The following is a 23,475-nucleotide window of genomic DNA, read 5'->3' as shown; positions in this document are numbered from 1 at the left end:
CTACGGAGTTCCAAACTGCCGCTGGAAGCAATGTCAACACAATAACTTTTCGTTGGGAGCTCCATGAAATGGGTTTCCATGGCCGAGCAGCCGCACCCAAGCCTAAGATCCTCATGCGCAATGCCAAACGTCGGCTGCAGTGGTGTAAAGCTTGCCGCCCAACCTCACTAATGCTCATGGCTGAGTGGAAGCAAGTCCTCGCAGCAATTTTCCAACATCTAGTGGAAAGCCTCCCCAGAAGAGTGGAGACTGTTATAGCGGCAAATGGGGGGGGGCCAGATGTTCGAGGAGTAGGTGTCCACATACTTTTGGTCATGTAGTACATCAGTTTTTTTTTTGCATTGGATGTCTCTCAATCCACCGCATCCGCCGATGTCACACTTCTGCATCTGGGGTGAAAGGTGACAGAGCTGCAAAACTATTATGACCCTTCTATGGAAAGATGAGACTCATGAACAAGATGGGGTTCTCCGTTTTGCTCTACGACCCCCACAAGCGTCTTGGGACTCGTCTGAATTCAGTACAGCTGATCTGCCAACTTCTGTCTGTAGCGTCCGAACTGTTTGGGCTACACACCAATATGACCCCTCTGTGAAAAGGTGAGACTCTCACGAACATGTCGGTTGTTTTGTTCTAGGATGCACACAAGACTTGTCTGAAGGTCCCTAAGTACCAGTTGAAAAAAATGAATGGAAGTATATATGGAGACTGTTTAGTGCCCAAAATAAGGGGTTAAATACAATGTAAAAATTATATTTTAAAATATATATTTCATCTCTCTCAGATATAGGATAGGCACTTCAGTCCCCCCCCAAAAAAATCTAAAGGAAGTTTGTTCTGTTGTTCCTTGTAGTGAATCTGTAATTCAATGAGTTTGTATGGGCTAATAGCAGTAAAGACAAATTACATTTTTTTTTGTTAAAACAATTCCATATAGCCTAGCACTTACACATTTTATTGCACAAAGAAATTCCAATTACAAAGATATCAGAGAACCATTTGAAATAAATATGACCTCCATTACAGTACATTGTAATTGCAACTTCATGTGTTCTTGTAAAAGAAAGGGTAAACTAAGAAACATGTTTAACTGGGCCACAAACGTACACATAACAAAAGGAGTAACAAATGATTATAGATTCTGTATAGCTCTTCTTCTTGATGGGAGTTAGGTCCAAAGTTCTGTGCTTTCTCATAGTGATATGAGAACATTTCCTTTACCACTGTATTCCAGCAGCAACTATAGGCCAGGATCAGATGTAGTCCTACTTGTCAACTGTCAAGTTCTGTCAACTCCATTTCCCACAATGCCAATTGATAAAGGAGAGGAAGTATCATGCAACTGGACCAGCAAAGCTCCATCAGAGCTACACAGTGAGAGATTATGTCATTGCTGTTGAGGAGTAGGATTCAGGCAGGCAGGACAACCAGTAGATTCCCCTCTCTCCGTGTCTCCTGCTGTCCCTTCCTGTCTGTGTCCCTCTCTCCTCTCCTGTGAGGTGGTTTACGATGGGCCCTTGACTCCCTGGGCCTCTTGGCTGGTTGACCCTTCACCCTCAGGGGCTGGTGATGCACCAGTCTCTCCTTCTGAAAGACAGAGGAAACATGGTCCATTAAAAAACACAGCAACCACAAAGGATATTTTTCCACATAAACTGTTTCATATGGCGCAAGTGAACAGCAAATAAGGTATCGTTTAAAAAAATTTAAAAAAATGTGCAAAAAATTCTAAAACACTTTTTGTCATTATGGGGTATTGCAATTTTAGAATAAGGCTGTAACGTAACAAAATGTGGAAAAGGGGACGAGGTCTGAATACTTTCCGAATGCACCCTATAAGTCTAATATCTATGTTCATGTTTTACAGGTATGTCAATTGTAAAGTATTTTTGTCTAATGTATTTTTCATTATATGTTGGACCCCAGGAAGACTAGCTGTCGCCATTGGCGTCGGCTAACGGGGATCCTAATAAAATCATAAACCATAAAGACACCTCCTGGTTATATAGCATATACTGGCTGCTCACCTGCAGCCTTCAGGTCCATCCCTTCCATGCCTTTGGTTAATTCACTGGTGCTGGCTGCTGCCCCCTGTCCCTGGATGTCAGGTACTGCGTTCCTGCGGCCTGTACGATCACAATTGATGAAGTCAGAGTACGACGTTGTTGTCTCCACATCCATCATCTGTCCATGACCAGAAAGCTCATTACACCTGCAGAGAGAGGGATGGAGAAAGTGGGAATGAGAGAGAGAACACAGATGATGCAAAGGACATCAATACACACTTGGGCTTTTCAAAGTCCTACTACCGTGCCAAACACGGTAGTAGCCTGGTTATGCATCCACCATAGCAGCTGGAACGGTGTAAAAACGGAAAATAAACTGTTTGGTTCTGGTTGACACACTAGTCTGAGGGGTATGACTCTGTCAATGTTGAGCCATACAGGTCTGTGCCATTCTGTAGCAACAGTGAAGGAGTTCATTATTGCCATTTGTATTTCTGCACAGGGGCTAATGGAGCTGGTGTCAGTGTTAACTCACCAACCTAATTACAAAAACCAAAAAACAGGAGCGCTGATCTGGGACTCAAACCTTCAAGCCCATCACTCACTTCGGCCGTCTAAAAACTACTCACACAAACAATGCAAGCTTGCAGGAAGTTCCTCTTTATAGGAAATAAGGAGCTTTTATTGAAGTAAAAACACAAGAAGTGATCAATATGAACCAAAGTGTCTGACTGTGCTTATAAAGCCATTCAAAAAGGGCGGAGGTCGGCCGGGGGAGAGAAAAAAAGAAGAAAATAATGAGTTCAAGTAAGGAGCGTATTGAGCTCAGCTCACATTAGCTATCGATTCCTCCCTGCTCGGTCTTTTTCTTCTTAGCCCATATTAAATTGGGTCATGGATCCTGCCAGGGACTACAACACTGTACTGGTGGTTCCTAGGAGAAAAGGAGGGTGGAGGAGAAAATAAGCTGCTCCAGAAAGAAAAGACAATCATCTACTTTTCGAAGTAAGGGCCTTTCCTCTGGAAAAGAGATGGAGACTGAATCTATGAGCTGCACTCACCATTGTTTGAAACAACTGTGACATGTAGCAAAATAAATGTGGATGCCAAGCTATGAATTTGTTGGCCCGGTGTGTCGGACAATTACAGGCAGCCGGACGAGTGGACCTTTCCTACTCCCACACTTCCCTCCTCCTCCTCCAACCACCATTAAGAATCAGCCATGGTTGGCCTATGGTCAAGAGCCTCGTAGTGGCACTCAAAACAGCATTACAAAGAGTTGATAAGAGAGCTGAATGTCAATCTCGAGCATAACAAAGTTCTACATAGTTTGATAGTCAAGGTCAGGTCGCCACAAATAAGCAACTTTGCCTGCCAAAAAACAACAACAACGTGTCAACGGATTCAACAAAACATTGAACCCTGAAGAATTCCTGGAGAAAAACTAAGTTGGCAGCAACAGCCTTCTCTCCTTCCATTTTAGCAGTGACACAGTAACCCTGGGTCGGGTGGTTGTCAAACACTCCACTCACATTCCTTTAGTATCACTCAGAGGAACTCATTCAGAACGGCTTCCTCTCTACAGATATTATAAATATTATAATTACCCAGTGTCCGTCGGTATGGGGCAAGGGCAGCTGTGTCTGTGCTGCTTGAAAAAAAGAGGAATGAGCTGCAGGGGAGAGAGAGAGAGAGAGCCGCATAGAATTAGATTACTAGAACAGACATTTGCATTCAAGTCAACACTCTGATGGGTGGACCGGTGACCTTATTAGTCAAATTGTCATGGTCTGAAAGGTTTTATCCGTCCTCCCCTCCAGGAGAGGACAGCACCCCAGGAAATGTCACTGAGTGTAGGGCTTCCCTGGGCTGATCCAGAGCACTCATCATCCACCCATCAGCTAGTACCATGACCATGCTTCTCACAAAAAACATCCAAAAATAAAACTAAATACGTCCTCTAATCTATTTTCTCTGCAGACAGAAATTGTGTTTAAAATGTACCTTAGATCAACATTAGAAAACTTGCTAATGCAGCACTTTCTCTGTGAAAGATGTTCCGTTGTTGTCTGCCTCACAACAGCATTTGGGACCTTTATCTAATTGCCATTTTTGTGGTCTCATGAGGACTTACCCACACATGCTGCTTTTCAGCCTCACACACACACGATCATTAACAAGCTGGTTTCCATGGAGGGATGTTCTGATGTTCTGCCCTTTAGCACGTTTACTCTGCTCCGTTCCAACGCTGCTGTGGAGGCTTAAGAAGGCTGCAGCATCTCATTGAAACTACTGTGTGTGTGTGTGTGTGTGTGTGTGTGTGTGTGTGCATAATCTACATAGAGTATACATAGACGTGTTATTAAAATGCATGGCACTGTCTGCTTGAGGCAAGCAGTTTGTTACTGTAACCAAGTTCTACCTCAGTTCGCCACTTCACTTTTACTGTAGTCTATGGCTTAACAGTTTGTTTTCCCAGTGCCACAGTTTAAAAGTCACAATGGTAACTCAATACATTAGCCTAAAGGGCTCGCTTTATGTCCTGAAAGGGTAGAGCAGGGGAGGAGAGGAAACTGTACCCAGCTGCAGCTTTTAACATTACCAGAGGTCAAATGTGTGCTTTCAGCCCAGACAAAACACCTTAACTCTCTACGGGAAACGACTACTGTAGAGTGCAGTACAGTCAGTGTGATCTGTTAGTTTAGCTCAGTGCTCGCTCTACTGCAAGACACTAATGTGTGTTTACAATGTTCTGTGAATCTCTGAGGAAGCTATGATTCTCGGAACAAGAGGCGGAGCTTTCATTGGCTCCATTTACAATACATCACTAGTTGAATTTGTGAGAGAGGGGGAGAGAGCAACCTGGAATCAGGGGTAGATGTAACATAGTAAACGTAAAGCCGAGAGACTAATTGGTATATGTTACATTTTGCATGGCATATATTAATTTGTGGATGTTCATTTCTAATGGTATTTGTTACGAATTGCAATTTGTACAATATGTTACAAAACTTGCTAAACGTTACGAATTCCAATTTGTTGTGGCTAAAGCTGTTAGCTAGGTGGCGAACATTAGCTGGGTTAGGGGTTAAGATTTGGAGTTAGGTAAAAGGGTTAAGGTTACGGGAAGAGTTAGCTAACACGCTAAGTAGTTGCGACATAACTAAAAAAGTAAGATGAAGTTGTTGCAAAGTTGCTAATTAGACAAAATGCTAAAGTTGTTTGTGATGAGATTTGAACACGCAATGTTTGGGTTGCTAGATGTTGGCGTTATACGGCCAACCAACCGTTTTGGGCCTTAAGTAACCTTAGTCGAATCCCCGAGCTGACAAGGCCAAAATCTGTCATTCTGCACCTGAGAAAAGCAGTTAACCCACTGTTCCCCGGGCGCCGTGGATGTCGATCAAGACAGCCCCCTGCACCTCTCTGATTCAAAGGGGTTCGGTTAAATGCAAGACACATTTCAGTTGAAGGCATTCAGTTGTACAACTGACTAGGTACTCCCCTTTCCCTTACCAAACGTAACATACAGTCTGAGTGTCCTGGGTTTACGCTTACTATGCTACGTCTTTGAAACCAGGCTGGAGCGAGAGAAGGCTCTTGATTGAATAAAGGGCTTTGTTTACAGTATATGAACATCACCGACAAGACAACATTATGTAATAGGACCACCACCACACACATGCACCAATAATCATCAACAAATTAAAATAAATTGTATTGGTCACATACACATATTTAGCAGATGTTATTGTAGCCTGTGAGATCAGCCAGGGAACCGAATGGATATGAGTCAGCAGAATGACCATAGTGCTTTCACTGGCCATTAGGGAGAGATGCTGGTCCAATCACACCGGAGCCTTTTAAGCCTGATCACTGTAATAAACTCTACATTACCTGCAATAACCTGCACAAAGAAAAGCCGCCTCGCTGTCTTCTAAACCCCATTAGGGCAGTCTCCTGCCCAATTTGAAGTCTGTCAACTATTTCACTGCATTTATTGAGTAGAGGGGAGAAGGCCTAGGCTACACATGACTTAATCCAACTCTCTCATAGCAACAAGCTAATCTTCTGTGACTATTCTTAGCTCCTGCCTGGTTGCTTTGGGGATCTGTTCATTATATTTAAAACAGGAGTAAAGGAGAAAAAAAAATTAAGGTGTAATTAATATAGGCTAAACATGTTAGCTAGACTATAACAATGATCAAAACAAGAGCCCTTCCCTTTTAAATAGCAGAACAAAGGGTATGCTTTGCTGATATTGGGATGAGAAACCATAGGAAACCATGTGCAACAGGCTGAGTAGGACACTCAACTTCCCTAATATTCCTGTTAAAACAGGAATGCCAAGTCCAGCCAAACACCAAAAAGCCTTTATAATCAAACCACATTCATTCAGAATTTTCAGACAGAAAAAGATAAAGTTCTACAATTTACCAAAAATAATCTGGAAAAAAAAAATACGGGCTCGGGACGAAGGTGTCCTCCAATACACAACCCAACCAAGCCGCACTGCTTCGTAACACAGCGCGCATCCAACCCGGAAGCCACTGTGCACCCGGCAACCTTGGTTAGCGCGCACTGCGCCCGGCCCCCACAGGAGTCGCTGGTGTGTGATGAGACAAGGATATCCCTACCTAACCCGGACGACGTTAGGCCAATTGTGCCTCGCCCCACGGACCTCCCGGTCGCGGCCGGTTACGACAGAGCCTGGGCGCGAACCCAGAGTCTCTGGTGGCACAGCTGGCGCTGCAGTACAGCGCCCTTAACCACTGCACCACAAACTCCAGTTTTAGAACTCCAAACTTAGTGTGTGTAAAGAAGACAGCAGTCCATCGAGGCTCTCTCCTTCCCCTCCTCGGAGCCAGGGCTTCACCGAGACACTGGGAGTCTGGGTGCTGGCCGTTCTCATTCTGTCAGCAGCTACTGCCTGCCTGTGTTGACTACCAGCCCATTCCACAACACTGAGAAGTTGTATTTCCTCCAGCAACAGGGTTAGCATTGTTGTTCTACACAGCGCTTCCGTTTCTTAAATAAATAAAATCAATAAAACAGTGTCTATTGAAAACTGGTGGCGAGTATTTGCTCTGTATATCCTTCCTCTTTTTATGAGACCGCCGGACTTTGGTGCGAGTACTTAATTTCCCCTGGTAGTAGTGAGAAGTATAAAAGTTCAATCAGAAAGATAGCCTGGTGTGAGTTGAGGGAGAACTTGCAGCAGTTTGCATTTGTGAAGTAACAAATTCCCTGACTGACACAGGGAGGCTTAGGCTCCAACATCTTTGCCAAGTTTAATTTAGAAGAGTAACTAAGGGCTTTTTCAGAACCTCACAACTGCAGTTGCCCTCATCGCTCCCTGTGGTGCACTATGTAAATCCCTATGTAAATCTAGCCAAATCGTTCCCATAGCTACAGATCTAGCCTATCATTAAGGGATAATACACTACTTAATGCAATCTGTTTTCTCCCTCTTTTGATGCTGAAGAAACCATGTTGATTGGCAATATCCAATTAGCATTTCTTGAACGATCATTTGGATCATTGTGTGTTGGCAATAAGTGGTGGGGTGAGCTCAGCAGTGCTCTGAGGGAGTAACAGTGACAAGGAGACCCAGAGGATGTGGAGTCCTAGTGGGCAGCCTGGTTCGTGTTCAGTAGCGCACGCTGTAGCAAAACATTTTGCAACAGTAAACAAAATCTTTGATCTTATTGGACAAGTTCAGCTGGTAATTTACTGTTTCAAAGGGACTGTTTCAAACAACACAACCATTCTGCTTTAGGACCTTCAGCTGGAGGATGACATCACTGGGGCTTCACCCGTCGTCCCTCACATGACTCACATCTCAGGAAGTCCTTCATAACTTCCACATATTCTCAAGGCGCCTAATGAACTAACACAGCTTCCCTGAAAAACTTGCTGCTCCCAGGCCCACTGAATAAAAATCAACATCATCTACTGTAACACACCAATGGCAGGCCTGACATGGAAACTCATACATTAATTAACATCTAAACAGCCTTTTGAATCTTTTAAAATCCTAGTAGGCCAAAGATGCTGAGGACGTCAAACTAACACAAAGTTTAATATTAATCTTGCTTCATAGGTTCTTCAAGGCATTTCAGAATCCTCCTTGATGCCAAAAACCAGAAGGCAAAGATAAGGTCATGAACAAGAATAAAATAGTCTCACAATACAGGTAGAATACATTCTTTACAGTAGGCCACTCTGTTCTCTATGTTGGCCTAGTTCCGTGTGTTACAGGCTACCGAAAGCTAGGTCAATATCAGTGCCTGTGGACCACGGGCTTAATGCATTATAACAATGTAGGGCCCGTGGAGATACATAATGGTTGGTCTTCTCACAATGCAACCACACCACATGATCACAATGGAATAAAGTGACTTCCATCTTGAGGGCAAAGCAGCACAAAAGCAGAAAGTGTATAGTGCCTCTGGTGAATGAATGTCATCCATGAGTGGAAATAGAGAGGAGAAAGGAGCTGTACAATTAAATAAGGTTTTCTATTCTCTTCTCCAGAATACATTAGAGGGATACGTGTGTAGATTACCCTATAACCCTTCTCCACCCTGTCAGCCAGACACGTCAGATCAGAGAGCAACAGTAATGGCGTATTTTTGTAGGCACTAACCGAGGCTAACTCCACCCTGGCTCAGTGTCCAAAGCCTATGGGGAAATTAATGGATGTTTTGGTTAAATGACTAAAATAAAGCCTGTGGTAAACACAGGCTTAGGAGATCTTATACGTTTTGTTCTATAAAATAATCTTTATCGGCTAACGTCAGCTAAACAACTAAAACGCTAACGATGTGCTAACATTTAAACAATAAAACTATAATTCTGGTTGCATGCCTTTCACGTCTAGCTAACAGGCGTCGCTTGCCTTATCAGACGGACCCAATGTCTCGTCTGGACAACATCGTTCAGGAAGCGATAAAACGAGCACCTTCCCCCTGAAGAGATATGGTTGCAGCCTGGAGTAAATCAACATACTATCCTTGCGTTTTCGTTCAAGCTGGTAAGCAGAAAGCTAACTAAACTAACTAGCTTTTTGTCAGACTAGTGTAGCGTAGACTAGTTTGTGTGGTCCGCGTTGTAACGTGAAAAATTACGCGACTAATGTTGTAGTTCCATATCTCTGGCCGTTAGCGACTAATTAGTAAATAGCTTGAGCACATAAAGGCTTCATAATTCATAAAAAGTTCATGTTAACTGACTGATATCTCATAGAACGAAACATACAAGATCTTCTAAGCCTGTGTTAACCTCAGACCTTATTTTCGGCGTATGTCCCAAAACACTATTATTTTCCCCATTAACTTCCCCCACAGGAATAGCCAACGAACCAGAGGTAGAAAATACTAATTTACTTCAGTTTTTTTAGGACTACAAGCTGGCGAGCTCTATAAGTGTACTGTAGCAACATGGCCTGCCAGACCTACACAGCAAGGGGCTTCCCCAGTCCGTGTGTGCGTGTGGAGGACAGCCACAAATCACAGCTGAGGCTGAGTCAGAAGCAGGTGTTAACAGCTTTAGAGGAAAACTGCTGATGTTAACAGTCCAAAGAACTCACTCATCTCTGGACGTCATAGAAAAGCCGCATACATATCGGAACTGGTCTCCCCCCCATGCTGCTAAATCACCATCGATTTACCATCGTAAATCAAAATGTTTAATGGGGATTCAAAAAAATGTTATGTCCTTTTGAGACAGACTGGTTGGATAAGCAAAGGCACAAACACTTACACTCTCCTCTTTTCTGGTGCAGAATGAGTTTATAGGAAAAAGCTAACGAGTCAGGATACCCATATGGTGAGGCACAGGGGTGCTTCTGAAATGGCAATCTATTCCACATACGGCTCTGGTCAAAAGTAGTGCACTATATGGGAAATAGTGTGCCATTTTGAGTGTGCCATTTTGGATGCGATCAGAAACTCACTGGAGAAGATAATGTTTCTGAAATGAAATAGAAAAAAGCTCTGAAGTTCTCCTGAAGAAATGTTCCTAAAACAACCGTGACAGAAAGTACAATTTGTGCTGCTTTTCTTTAGAGTAAATGTCATTGTGCTATCTTTCTAAGCCAGCTAAACAAACACAGATCTGTTTCCGCCAAATAAAATATGATATGGCCTACCTAACAATGCTGAACTTGTGCACGAGTAAAGTTGAGTATGACATGTTTTTTTTTTTTTTACAAACATTTACCAATAATCCCCGTTTGTTACTTTAAGCTGAATGCACATGTATAGGTGTCAAGCAGAGCCCGGGTTTCCACGACAACAATTTAGGAGTGTTTTAATGACGCATCTTCCCTTCAACAGCAGAAACCACTTTGTTACCAATTATTTTTCACTAGTCTTGTTCAACTAAAAATGTCTCATCTCAACTTTTTAAGTCACTCAAACAAAACGATTTTGAGGTACATTTATAAAATATTTTGTCATAGGTGGATATATATAATCTAATAAATTAGATCCATAAACATTTTTATATATATAAAAAAAATTCTGACCATGTGGATTATTTATCTTTATTTATATATCAGTATGGGAGCTTAAAGATAAATAATCCACATGGTCAGAGAAAAAAATGTAATCTATATATATATATATATATATATATATATATATATATATATATATATATATATATATATATATATACATACATTGTTCAGTGGGGCAAAATGCCCCCAGGGCAATCAACACAAGTCAAATGGTACCTATATTAGCATTTTCCAAATCATGTCCAAATCATCTAAGTAACATTGAGTTACACAATCAACAGATATTTTAGGATGATTTGGACAAAAACAATGTCAAACTATATTAATAGTGACATGTGCAATTTTTTTTCTGTCAGAAAACAGACATTTCCCTTAAAGGGGGACAGTTTTCCCCAAGTTACCTTACTGATAGGACAGAAAGAAAAGGGAGTGCTGCTCTCTGATCAGCTTTCTCTATTCAAAACTTACTAATGACGGATCAGCTCCTAGAGAGATATTGCCACCTTCGGCTGCAAATATTGAGGTGGCTTATTCTAATGCTTACTCAATAAAAATGCACAAAATCCCCGATTTGGCACATCATTGCGCACGTTAGGCTACACACATCATGAAAAATATAGGAGACAAATTACAGACAGTAGCCTACAAGTAGCAAAATAGTGATTGAACATGAAATATATTTCAATATGTTGAAAAAGGCCAATACCGTTTATTTTAATGCAGTCATATCGGATTTCATTTGAAGCTTCTCTTTAAATGCCGCTTGTTTGTATAAATTGCAAAGACATTGGCAACTGTGTGTTTGTAGACAACTTCGTTCTAAAGTTAGAGGTCACAGAGAGAAGGCTAAATGTGATTCTATGTTTAGCAGAGATCTTCTGTGTATGAAGTGATGCGGGGGGGGGGGGGGGGGGCAAATAAGCATCTAATGACGCACAGCTGTTCTATGAGTGGCCTGAGGCAGGCGTAAGATTACGAGTATTTTCAAGTGAAACGATAAAGGGAAATTTAAAAAATGGTCAACTTCATATTCATAATTTCCAGCACTACCTGAATATCAACATACTGCATGTGAAAATGGCACATCTATGTTTTGTAGTGCAATTAGTATGCAATTAACAGGCGATACCTACTCATAATTGGTTAAAATTACAGGATGCACACCGATGTCATTGGAAACTCTTATCGTCTATCTTTTTTACTACAAAACATAGGAACGCTCCATTTTCACATATGTTGATGTCGGGGTGATGCTGGAGATGAATTTGAAACACTTTGACATTTCCCTTTAATACCGATGATTTTGGGAAACAGCTCTGAGATTTAATGATGCTCCTACGAAAGGTTCTAACGGTCAACTTACATGCTGACCACACCACTCGCGTTGCAAAATAAAATGCACACATACATATTATTTAATCATTGCACCCACACTGCTCACGAGCGTCTGCATGGCCAGGCACTAAAATAGAATTTGCTTCCATTTGTGACGCTCAACGCGCTGGAAGTCCAGCCTCTCCCATCTCCTCATTGGTTGTTAGTAGCACATACACACGTGGGTAATTGAAAGATGAACTGAGGTTTCCGAGTGGCACAGCAGTCTAAGGCACTGCATCTTAGTGCTAGAGACTTCACTACAGACACCCTGGTTTGAATCCAGGCTGTATCATAACAGGCCGTGATTGGGAGTCCAATAGGGCGGCGCACAATTGGCCCCACGTCATTCGGGTTTGGCCGGTGTAGGCCGTCATTGTAAATAAGAAATTATTCTTAACTGACTTGCCTAGTTAAATAAAGGTTAAAAAAAACCTGAGGTCCACACTCCAGTCGGTTGTGGTAACGCACCGAAAGTTGGTGGCCAACCGCCATATAAAGTCCAAAATATGAAGAAGCCTGAAGGAAGGAGAGACGACTGGAAGCCGTTTTATCTGTGGATGAATTGTCGGAGTAGAGGACCTTGTGCATTTTAGGTAAAATAACAACCCAATGTTTATATCCCAGGACAAATGAGCTAGCGACAGCAAGCTAGCTAGCTAAATTGCCATACATGCTTAATGCTTTTCGACCCGTCCCCAAATTAATATAATTGGTTCAGAGTTTGTTTTGATATTTCAACCCGTATGTCCTGATCACGTCCGGTGTGGGTGGACAAAATCAAATTGCGCGCGATGGCGCACACGGTCTGGTCAGCATGTTAGCCTTAAGATGTTTTTTGGGGGGGAAACCGAACACAGGCGACATTGCAAAGACGAGACAAGCAGATAACTCTGAGAAAGAGTCAAGAGAGTGGGAATATTTAGACGTCTCTTTAGCTCTGTTCACTATCACGGTGGTAGAAAGGGATCATGGTGACAGACTAAGTATATTTCTGCTCCCATATTTAACATACAACTCTGCTAGAGTTGTTTATGGACTGGCTTCTCCAAACCACCCCGTCAGACTTAAAAGTAAAAAGAGGATGGGACTGAACAGGACCACCATGCTTTACTTCTTAAATAAACAAGAGGGGAGAGGAAAGAATGCATGTTTATTATTGTGGTTGTGGCCAAATAAGGCAATCTGTTATTGGATCATACTGGAAAATACCCTGTTATGCATGTATGTGTATAGCGACTGAACTGGTATCTACACAAAACAACTAGTAGGTTGCAGCTTTTTTCAACACCTGTTTCAGTAAAGGTCCTCCCCAACCACACATCTCAATCACTTACCAGGGCTAAAACATATCCACAGCTGCACCAGGTCTCGCAGCCGCAGCCGCAGCCTTGTCCTCTCCAACAAATCTACCAGGATGTGGATGTCCAGTGATTCGATTTTGCTTTGTACAGAATGAGGAGGGTGGAAGTGAAGGCACAACATTCCACGTAAGCAGCAAGCCTTGAAAAACAGCAAACTTGGGTAATCATTATGGTTTGTTAGAAGTAATCAAACCAGCTCTTCACTATAATAACTACTAATGTAGTACATGAAGATTATTGAGAAATGTAATCTTAGTTGCTAGTTATTTACTCAGGTTACCCAGTCATGTTAATGATTTTTTAAAGTCAATCATTAGCATTATTCTAAGAGGGCCTCAATCATACCCACTTAGAACTAACTAACCAACCCTTTACATGTTCTTAATGACTAAGCCTACGTAGTTATTTTGCTAAACCAATTAGCATCTAGACTTCCTGAAAAGGTTTGAAAACACAAAGCGATGAGTCATGATTTTCATATTACACAACTTAACTAAAGTAATGCCACGATTAAGTTAGAGACTTAAGAAGCAGCAAACAAGCACATTCGGACAAATCTTAAGTCTGGTCTACAGACGAGGTGTGTGTGTGTACGCGTATCTATGATGTCTTTGTGCAGTAAAATACATGTATCTTCCTGCCAGTCATTTGGTCATGAGAAAGTGAAGGAGCTAAAAACTGACACACAACCAAATGTCCTCCAGCCTGGTCTAACTACAGAGCATATACTCTACAAGTCCATCACATTTTCAGAGAGGGCTCACAAGTAATTTAAGGTCAAATAAATTATGAGCACCACCAACACAGTGAATGGGGAAAATGGATTCAAAGAGAACTCTGCTGGTGATTTGCTGAATGTACACTACTAAAAGGAGGGCTGCGATTGGTTAATGACATACACTACCAGTCAAAAGTTTTAGAACACCTACTCATTCAAGGGTTTTTCTTTATTTGTACTATTTCCTACATTGTAGAATAATAGTGAAGACATCAAAACTATGAAATAACATATGGAATCATGTAGAAACCAAAAGAAAAAAGTGTTAAATCAAAATATATTTGAGATTCTTCAAATAGCCACCCTTTGCCTTGATGACTGCTTTCCACACTCTTGGTATTCTCTCAACCAGCTTCATGAGGTAGTCTTTCTGGAATGCATTTCAATTAACAGGTCGGCCTTGTTAAAAGTTAATTTGTGGAATTTATTTCCTTCTTAATGCGTTTGAGCCAATCGGTTGTGTTGTGACTAGAGGTCGACCGATTATGATTTTTCAACGCCAATACCGATTATTAGAGGACCAAAAAAAGCTGATACCGATTAAATCGGACGATTTGTATTTATTTTATATTTGTAATAATGACAATTACAACAATACTGAATGACCACTTATTTGAACTTAACATAATACATCAATAAAATAAGTTTAGCCTCAAATAAATAATGAAACATGTTCAATTTTGTTTAAATAATGCATAAACAAAGTGTTGGAGAAGAAAGTAAAAGTGCAATATGTGCCATGTAAGAAAGCTAACGTTTCAGTTCCTTGCTCAGAACATGAGAGCATATGAAAGCTGGTGGTTCCTTTTAACATGAGTCGTCAATATTCCCAGGTAAAAACTTTTAGGTTGTAGTTATTATAGGAATAAGACTATTTCTCTCTATACCATTTGTATTTCATTAACCTTTGACTATTGGATGTTCTTATAGGCACTTTAGTATTGCCAGTGTAACAGTATAGCTTCCGTCCCTCTCCTCGCTCCTACCTGGGCTGGAACCAGGAACACATCGACAACAGCCACCCTTGAAGCAGCGTTACCCATGCAGAGCAAGGGGAACAACCACTCCAAGTCTCAGAGCAAGTGACGTTTGAAACGCTATTAGCGCGCACCCCGCTAACTAGCTAGCCATTTCACATCGGTTACACCAGCCTCATCTCGGGAGTTGATAGAATTTAAGTCATAAACAGCGCAATGCTTGAAGCACAGCAAAGAGCTGCTGGCAAAACACACAAAAGTGCTGTTTGAATGAATGCTTACGAGCCTGCTGCTGCCTACCATCGCTCAGTCAAACTGCTCTATCAAATCATAGACTTAATTATAACATAATAACACAGAAATACGAGCCTTAGGTCATTAATATGGTCAAATCCGGAAACTATCATCTCGAAAACAAGACGTTTATTCTTTCAGTGAAATACGGAACCGTTCCGTATTTTATCTAACGGGTGGCATCCATAAGTCTAAATATTCCTGTTACATTGCACAACCTTCAATGTTATGTCATAATTCCGTAATATTCTGACAAATTAGGCGGCCCAAACTGTTGCATATACCCTGACTCTGCATGAAATGAACGCAAGAGAAGTGACACAATTTCACCTTGTTAATATTGCCTGCTAACCTGGATTTCTTTTAGCTAAATATGCAGGTTTAAAAATATATACTTGTGTATTGATTTTAAGAAAGGCATTGATGTTTATGGTTAGGTACACATTGGAGCAACGACAGTCCTTTTTCAAGAATACGCACCGGATCGATTATATGCAACGCAGGATACGCTAGATAAACTAGTAATATCATCAACCATGTGTAGTTAACTAGTGATTATGATTGATTGATTGATTGTTTTTTATAAGATAAGTTTAATGCTGGCTAACAACTTACCTTGGCTTACTGCATTCGCGTAACAGGCAGGCTCCTCATGGAGTGCAACGAGAGGCAGGTGGTTGTAAGCGTTGGACTAGTTAACTAAGGTTGCAAGATTGGATCCCCGAGCTGACAAGGTAAAAATCTGTCGTTCTGCCCCTGAACAAGGCAGTTAACCCACCGCCGCCATTGAAAATAAGAATGTGTTCTTAACTGACTTGCCTAGTTAAATAAAGATTAAATAAAGGTGTAAAAAATAAATAAATAAATAATAATCTGCCAAATCGGTGTCCAAAAATACAGATTTCCAATTTGTTATGAAAGCTTGAAGTCGACCTCTAGTTGTGACAAAGGTAGGGGGGTATACAGAAGATAGCCCTATATGGTAAAAGACCAAGTACATATTATGGCAAGAACAGATCAAATAAGCAAAGAGAAACGAGAGTCCATCATTACTTTAAGACATGAAGGTCAGTCAATAAGGAACATTTTAAGAACTTCGAAAGCTTCTTCAAGTGCAGTCGCAAAAACCATCAATCGCGCTCCTGAGGATCGCCACAGGAGAGCGATTTCCGGCGCCGACAGAGATGGCCGCCTCGCTTCGCGTTCCTAGGAAACTATGCAGTTTTTTGTTTTTTTACGTGTTATTTCTTACATTAGTACCCCAGATCATCTTAGGTTTCATTACATACAGTCGAGAAGAACTACTGAATATAAGATCAGCGTCAACTCACCATCAGTACGACCAAGAATATGTTTTTCGCGACGCGGACGCGGATCCTGTGTTCTGCCTTACAAACAGGACAACGGAGTGGATCCTATGCAGCGACCCAAAAAAACGACTCCGAAAGAGAGGGAAACGAGGCGGTCTTCTGGTCAGACTCCGGAGACGGGCACACCGTACACCACTCCCTAGCATTCTTCTTGCATATGTCCAGTCTCTTGACAACAAGGTTGATGAAATCCGAGCAAGGGTAGCATTCCAGAGGGACATCAGAGACTGTAACGTCCTTTGCTTCACTGAAACATGGCTCACTGGAGAGACTCTATCCGAAGCGGTGCAGCCAACGGGTTTCTCCACGCATCGCGCTGACAGAAACAAACATCTTTCTGGTAAGAAGAGGGGCGGGGGCGTATGCCTCATGGCCAACGTGACATGGTGTGATGAAAGAAACATACAGGAACTCAAATCATTCTGTTCACCTGATTTAGAATTCCTCACAATCAAATGTAGACCGCATTATCTACCAAGAGAATTATCTTCGATTATAATCACAGCCGTATATATCCCCCCCCAAGCAGACACATCGATGGCTCTGAACGAACTTTATTTAACTCTATGCAAACTGGAAACGATTTATCCGGAGGCTGCATTCATTGTAGCTGGGGATTTTAACAAGGCTAATCTGAAAACAAGACTCCCTAAATTTTATCAGCATATCGATTGCGCAACCAGGGGTGGAAAGACCTTGGATCATTGTTACTCTAACTTCCGCGACGCATATAAGGCCCTGCCCCGCCCCGCTTTCGGAAAAGCTGCCCACGACTCCATTTTGTTGATCCCTACCTACAGACAGAAACTAAAACAAGAGGCTCCCACGCTGAGGTCTGTCCAACGCTGGTCCGACCAAGCTGACTCCACACTCCAAGACTGCTTCCATCACGTGGACTGGGAGATGTTTCGTATTGCGTCAGATAACAACATTGACGAATACGCTGATTCGGTGTGCGAGTTCATTAGAACGTGCGTTGAAGATGTCGTTCCCATAGCAACGATTAAAACATTCCCTAACCAGAAACCGTGGATTGATGGCAGCATTCGTGTGAAACTGAAAGCGCGAACCACTGCTTTTAATCAGGGCAAGGTGTCTGGTAACATGACCGAATACAAACAGTGCAGCTATTCCCTCCGCAAGGCTATCAAACAAGCTAAGCGCCAGTACAGAGACAAAGTAGAATCTCAATTCAACGGCTCAGACACAAGAGGCATGTGGCAGGGTCTACAGTCAATCACGGACTACAGGAAGAAATCCAGCCCAGTCACGGACCAGGATGTCTTGCTCCCAGGCAGACTAAATAACTTTTTTGCCCGCTTTGAGGACAATACAGTGCCACTGACACGGCCTGCAACGAAAACATGCGGTCTCTCCTTCACTGCAGCCGAGGTGAGTAAGACATTTAAACGTGTTAACCCTCGCAAGGCTGCAGGCCCAGACGGCATCCCCAGCCGCGCCCTCAGAGCATGCGCAGACCAGCTGGCCGGTGTGTTTACGGACATATTCAATCAATCCCTATACCAGTCTGCTGTTCCCACATGCTGTTCCCACCATTTGCGGACGACACAACAGTGGTAGGCTTGATTACCAACAACGACGAGACGGCCTACAGGGAGGAGGTGAGGGCCCTCGGAGTGTGGTGTCAGGAAAATAACCTCACACTCAACGTCAACAAAACTAAGGAGATGATTGTGGACTTCAGGAAACAGCAGAGGGAACACCCCCTATCCACATTGATGGAACAGTAGTGGAGAGGGTAGCAAGTTTTAAGTTCCTCGGCATACACATCACAGACAAACTGAATTGGTCCACTCACACAGACAGCATCGTGAAGAAGGCGCAGCAGCGCCTCTTCAACCTCAGGAGGCTGAAGAAATTTGGCTTGTCACCAAAAGCACTCACAAACTTCTACAGATGCACAATCGAGAGCATCCTGGCGGGCTGTATCACCGCCTGGTATGGCAACTGCACCGCCCTCAACCGTAAGGCTCTCCAGAGGGTAGTGAGGTCTGCACAACGCATCACCGGGGGCAAACTACCTGCCCTCCAGGACACCTACACCACCCGATGTCACAGGAAGGCCATAAAGATCATCAAGGACATCACCACCCGAGCCACTGCCTGTTCACCCCGCTATCATCCAGAAGGCGAGGTCAGTACAGGTGCATCAAAGCTGGGACCGAGAGACTGAAAAACAGCTTCTATCTCAAGGCCATCAGACTGTTAAACAGCCACCACTAACACTGAGTGGCTGCTGCCAACACACTGACACTGACTCAACTCCAGCCACTTTAATAATGGGAATTGATGGGAAATGATGTAAATATATCACTAGCCACTTTAAACAATGCTACCTTATATGTTACTTACCCTACATTATTCATCTCATATGCATACGTATATACTGTACTCTATATCATCGACTGTATCCTTATGTAATACATGTATCACTAGCCACTTTAAACTATGCCACTTTGTTTACATACTCATCTCATTTGTACATACTGTACTCGATACCATCTACTGTATCTTGCCTATGCTGCTCTGTACCATCACTCATTCATATATCCTTATGTACATATTCTTTATCCCCTTACACTGTGTACAAGACAGTAGTTTTGGAATTGTTAGTTAGATTACTTGTTATTACTGCATTGTCGGAACTAGAAGCACAAGCATTTCGCTACACTCACATTAACATCTGCTAACCATGTGTATGTGACAAATAAAATTTGATTTGATTTGATTTGAGGAATGGAGGACCCAGAGTTACCTCTGCTGCGTACAATAAGTTCATTAGAGTTACCAGCCTCAGGAATTGCAGCCCAAAGAAATGCTTCAGAGTTCAAGTAACAGACACATCTCAACATCAACTGTTCAGAGGAGACTGTGTGAGTCAGGCGTTCACGGTAGAATTGCTGCAAAGAAACCACTACTAAAGGACACCAATAAGAAGGAGACTTGCTTGGGCCAAGAAACAAGAACAATGGACGTTAGACCGGTTGAAATTTGTCCTTTGTTCTGGAGTCCAAATTGAAGATTTTTGGTGCCAACCATGTCTTTGTGAGACGCGGTGTGGGTGCTTTGCTGGTGACTCTGTCTGTGATTTATTTTGAATTCAAGGCACACCACAGCATTCTGCAGCAATACGCCATCCCAACTGGATTGGGCTTAGTGGGACTATCATTTGTTTTTCAACAGGACAATGACCCAACACACCTCCAGGCTATGTAAGGGCTATTTGTCCAAGAAGGAGAGTGATGGAGTACTGCATCAGATGACCTGGCCTCCACAATCCCCCGACCAACCAAATTGAGATAGTTTGGGATGAGTCGGACCGCAAAGTAGAAAGGAAAAGCAGCCAAGAAGTGCTCAGCATATGTGAGAACTCCTAGAATGTTGGAAAAGCATTCCAGGTGAAGCTAGTTGAGAGAATGCCAAGTGTGCAAAGCTGTCATCAAGGCAAAGGGTGGCTATTTGAAGAATCTCAAATATATTTAGATTTGTTTAACACTTTTTTGGTTACGACATGATTCCATATGTGTTGTTTCATAGTTTTGATGTCTTCACTAATATTCTACAATGTAGGAAATAGTGAAAATAAAGAAAAACCCTTGAATGAGTAGGTGTTCTAAAACTTTTGACCGGTGATGTATGACATATTTTATACATAGAATATCTTTAATAGTACCTGAGAGCCCACTATGGAAATGTAACACGTCTAAAGAGTATTTTGTTCCAAACAATATGTCTAAAAAAGGTACTTTTCCGATAGTAATATGAATGTTTAATGTTGAAAAAATGTATGTGAAAATTGTTATTTAAGAATCTGGACATACTCCATATTTGAGAGCACACGATAAGGAGTATAATGACACCAAGATGTTGTCTGTATCATGTACAGTTCACATATCATAGGGTCTTGCATGTATAGCTCTAAAAGGGTCTAAAATGGCCACTTTCATCATGATTTTCTCAAACAATGTGACACAAATGTAAAAAGTACGTAACACATCCTTCCTCCCAATTAGGTTCCTCTGTGAGAATTGCCAAAACAACCAGAGACACCAAAAATAAGCCTATCCTGGCGTGGGATCGCCCACGTAACCAGATTTACACCAGAGACTAAAATAATGTACTTCCTGAGGGAAGAAAGTGATGGCCACCACACCCAAAACGATAAACAACCATACACAACAACCCAACAAAACACACACACAGTACTTTACATGTGCCCAGAGTAGGCCTACTCTACAGTGGATTCAATCTGAATTTTTCCTGGCTAATAATCTTATTGTTACCTTGGCAGCTATCAACATACACACAGATATGACATCCATTAGCTGAAGTGGGAGTTGTAAAAGAAAGAAGAGAGTGGTTCTGCTGGTGCTACTGCAGATACACAGTACAGGCTTACAGTACATTAGCATTATTGTTGATCCATGAAGCCTTTACTTAATCTGAAAGATAGAAAATGACTCATGCTTTTCACCCCTGGTCTTAAAGGTGTGTGCAGGCTTTTGTCCAAGTTCATATCATCTGATTCAGCTAATGGTCTTGTTTATCAAGTGATTGTGCTGCTGGCCTTGGAACAAAAACCCTGCTAATACACATGGCATCCCTACAGGACCAAGAGGGAACATTGACCAACGCAAGAGGGCTATATTTTTCTACCAGAAACATGCAGAGGGTGTATCCACTAGAAACCAAACGAGAAGTGAACTTGTCCACTAAGAAATGATTGTTTTTGGTTAAAATTCGCACTAATTAAGACACCCCAGGTCCACTGGGGCCCCCCTTCATCTACTACTGGGTCAATAGGCAACATCTCCATTTACACCAACACACCCAAAAGAGAATCATGTGTTCATACAGATAACCAGATACAGCAGTACCTGTTCACAAGAAATCCCCCTGTCAAGGCAAATTGTAAACTGCATATGCAAATGTGATGATCATGATCTTAACAGAGGGTATTTGTTGAGAATGGTTATTTTAAAGAGGACTATGTGAAAACACCAATAGCAATCCTCTTTAAAGTGAACTCTTGGGGTAAACAAAAATAATAATAAAAACTCTGTTCTCTTTGCATCGATGCTGCCCTTGCCTTTGAAAGAGGACTCAACTCTTTTCCCAGTTTACTTCACCATTTTGTGGTCTGAGTCCCCTTTGCATTCACTATGTTTAGAAAGGAACCAATATATTTTTCCAACATTCACTCAATGCAGGACAGGCCATTCCGTCAGAACGTGTTATCGGACAGCTAGATATACCTACTTACATTTTGGAAGCTAATAGATGGCGCTTATTATTTGACCCTGCTGGCCATGTATGAAAGTTTGAACATCTTGAAGAACAATCTGGCCGTAATGCCCATGTACTAAATCTCCACCCGGCACAGCCAGAAGAGGACTGGCCACCCCTCAGAGCCTGGTTCCTCTAAGTTTCTTCCTAGGTTCCTTTACCTTAACCATTTAAACTGTCAACTTCAATGGGGTCCCAGGAATCCCAGATAGCAATTACCTTTATTTTGTACGCTATTTTGTGACTCTCACCAAATATGTTGTCGTCTTCTCACACTATTCAAACCCCACAATCGAATAAACAGTTTATGAAGCTCGCTTAACATATAGCAAACTAATAATCTGAATGTATTAATGTATCAAAACGACACATATATTTCGTAATTTCTGTGCATCCTTGACAGTCGCTAACCAATATCCCAAAACAGCACACGTTTTTTTCGAAGTTCCTTTGGAATGTTCACACTGCACACAAAACATGACTCGAACTGCACTGACTTCAAACAAATTGGCTGATAGGGGCCAAGTGTGAAAACGCCCATTCTTTTGAAACTGTCATTGTACAGGATCAGTTTATTGGTGCTGAAAGCTGCACTTATTTATGTGTTTACCTGATTATGGTGCGCAATACGCAAAACTGAATCGAATGTTGAAATATTGGACGAGTACATAAATCGCCCAGAATACTGAGAGAATAATAGGCATTGATAGGCTATCTATTTCACCAGACGACAGTACTTTCGGGTCAGATAATATAGCCGCTATAGACAGGAACTCCAATGAGCAAAGAAACAAATAAAACGTCCCTCAAATCCCCAAATGCTGGCCACTTTGACGAACACACGGCCTGCATCAACATAAGAATGGTAGGCTAATTGCTCTTAGTCTAAAAGCACATCGGCCGAGGTCGTGCCGCTACAATCATTTTCACAACAACGTGTTATACTGTAACCAAAATACACATTACTAACCTTGATTCGCAAGCCTTTCTTATCTACTTGTTACAATCGGATCAAACACCAATTAAGTTTCCGGGATCATCTGCAACACGTAGTGTAAATCTTATAAGGACGTTGGTCTGGATTAGTGATACAAAAGTATCCGAAAGCGGGATGTTTCTCTGGGAACCTCAGGGAAACAATGAGGGAAGGGTACTTCTCAAACAGCTGTTTCCAAAATGGAGTTAGCCACCCCACAGCCAATCAAACACCGCCTTGTGTTTCAGGCGTATTATTGTATTGTGTTCTGTTCTGGGCCCGGTTTCCCGATATCGGTGGAATTTAGGCTTTTAGTGATCTTTCCTACAACGACCGAAAGATGTAGGCAGAGAAAACGGTCGTTGTTGGACCATGTGTCAATACTGACAGGATCGAAATAAATGGAGTGCTGCTCTCAGATTAAAATATTTCCTTAACATATAAAACATTTAAAATTGATTTAACACACGAATCTTTAGGGGGCATTTTGCCCCATAGACAGGGG

General features: G+C 42.0%; 1 protein-coding gene across 2 annotated transcripts; it reads right to left on the bottom strand.

Annotated features, from left to right (window-relative positions):
• Positions 1-934: 934 nt before the first annotated feature.
• On the bottom strand, positions 935-23,204 carry LOC139367610 (cAMP-dependent protein kinase inhibitor gamma-like). Of its 2 annotated transcripts, XM_071105874.1 has the most exons (4): positions 22,965-23,204; positions 3,614-3,678; positions 2,028-2,212; positions 935-1,587 (listed from the first exon to the last, which is right to left on the bottom strand). In XM_071105874.1, exons 3-4 carry the CDS (start codon positions 2,182-2,184, stop codon positions 1,505-1,507), a joined length of 240 nt encoding a protein of 79 aa, XP_070961975.1. In that variant the 5' UTR covers positions 2,185-2,212; positions 3,614-3,678; positions 22,965-23,204; the 3' UTR covers positions 935-1,504. The 2 variants fall into 2 exon arrangements, with proteins under 2 accessions (XP_070961975.1, XP_070961976.1); XM_071105875.1 differs by lacking the exon at positions 3,614-3,678 and having other exon boundaries at positions 22,965-23,131.
• Between the last annotated feature and the right edge of the window lie 271 nt (positions 23,205-23,475).

Source organism: Oncorhynchus clarkii, chromosome 16, assembly GCF_045791955.1.
Source record: "Oncorhynchus clarkii lewisi isolate Uvic-CL-2024 chromosome 16, UVic_Ocla_1.0, whole genome shotgun sequence".
Taxonomy (NCBI): domain Eukaryota; kingdom Metazoa; phylum Chordata; class Actinopteri; order Salmoniformes; family Salmonidae; genus Oncorhynchus; species Oncorhynchus clarkii.
This window is presented reverse-complemented; position numbering and strand designations above follow the sequence as displayed.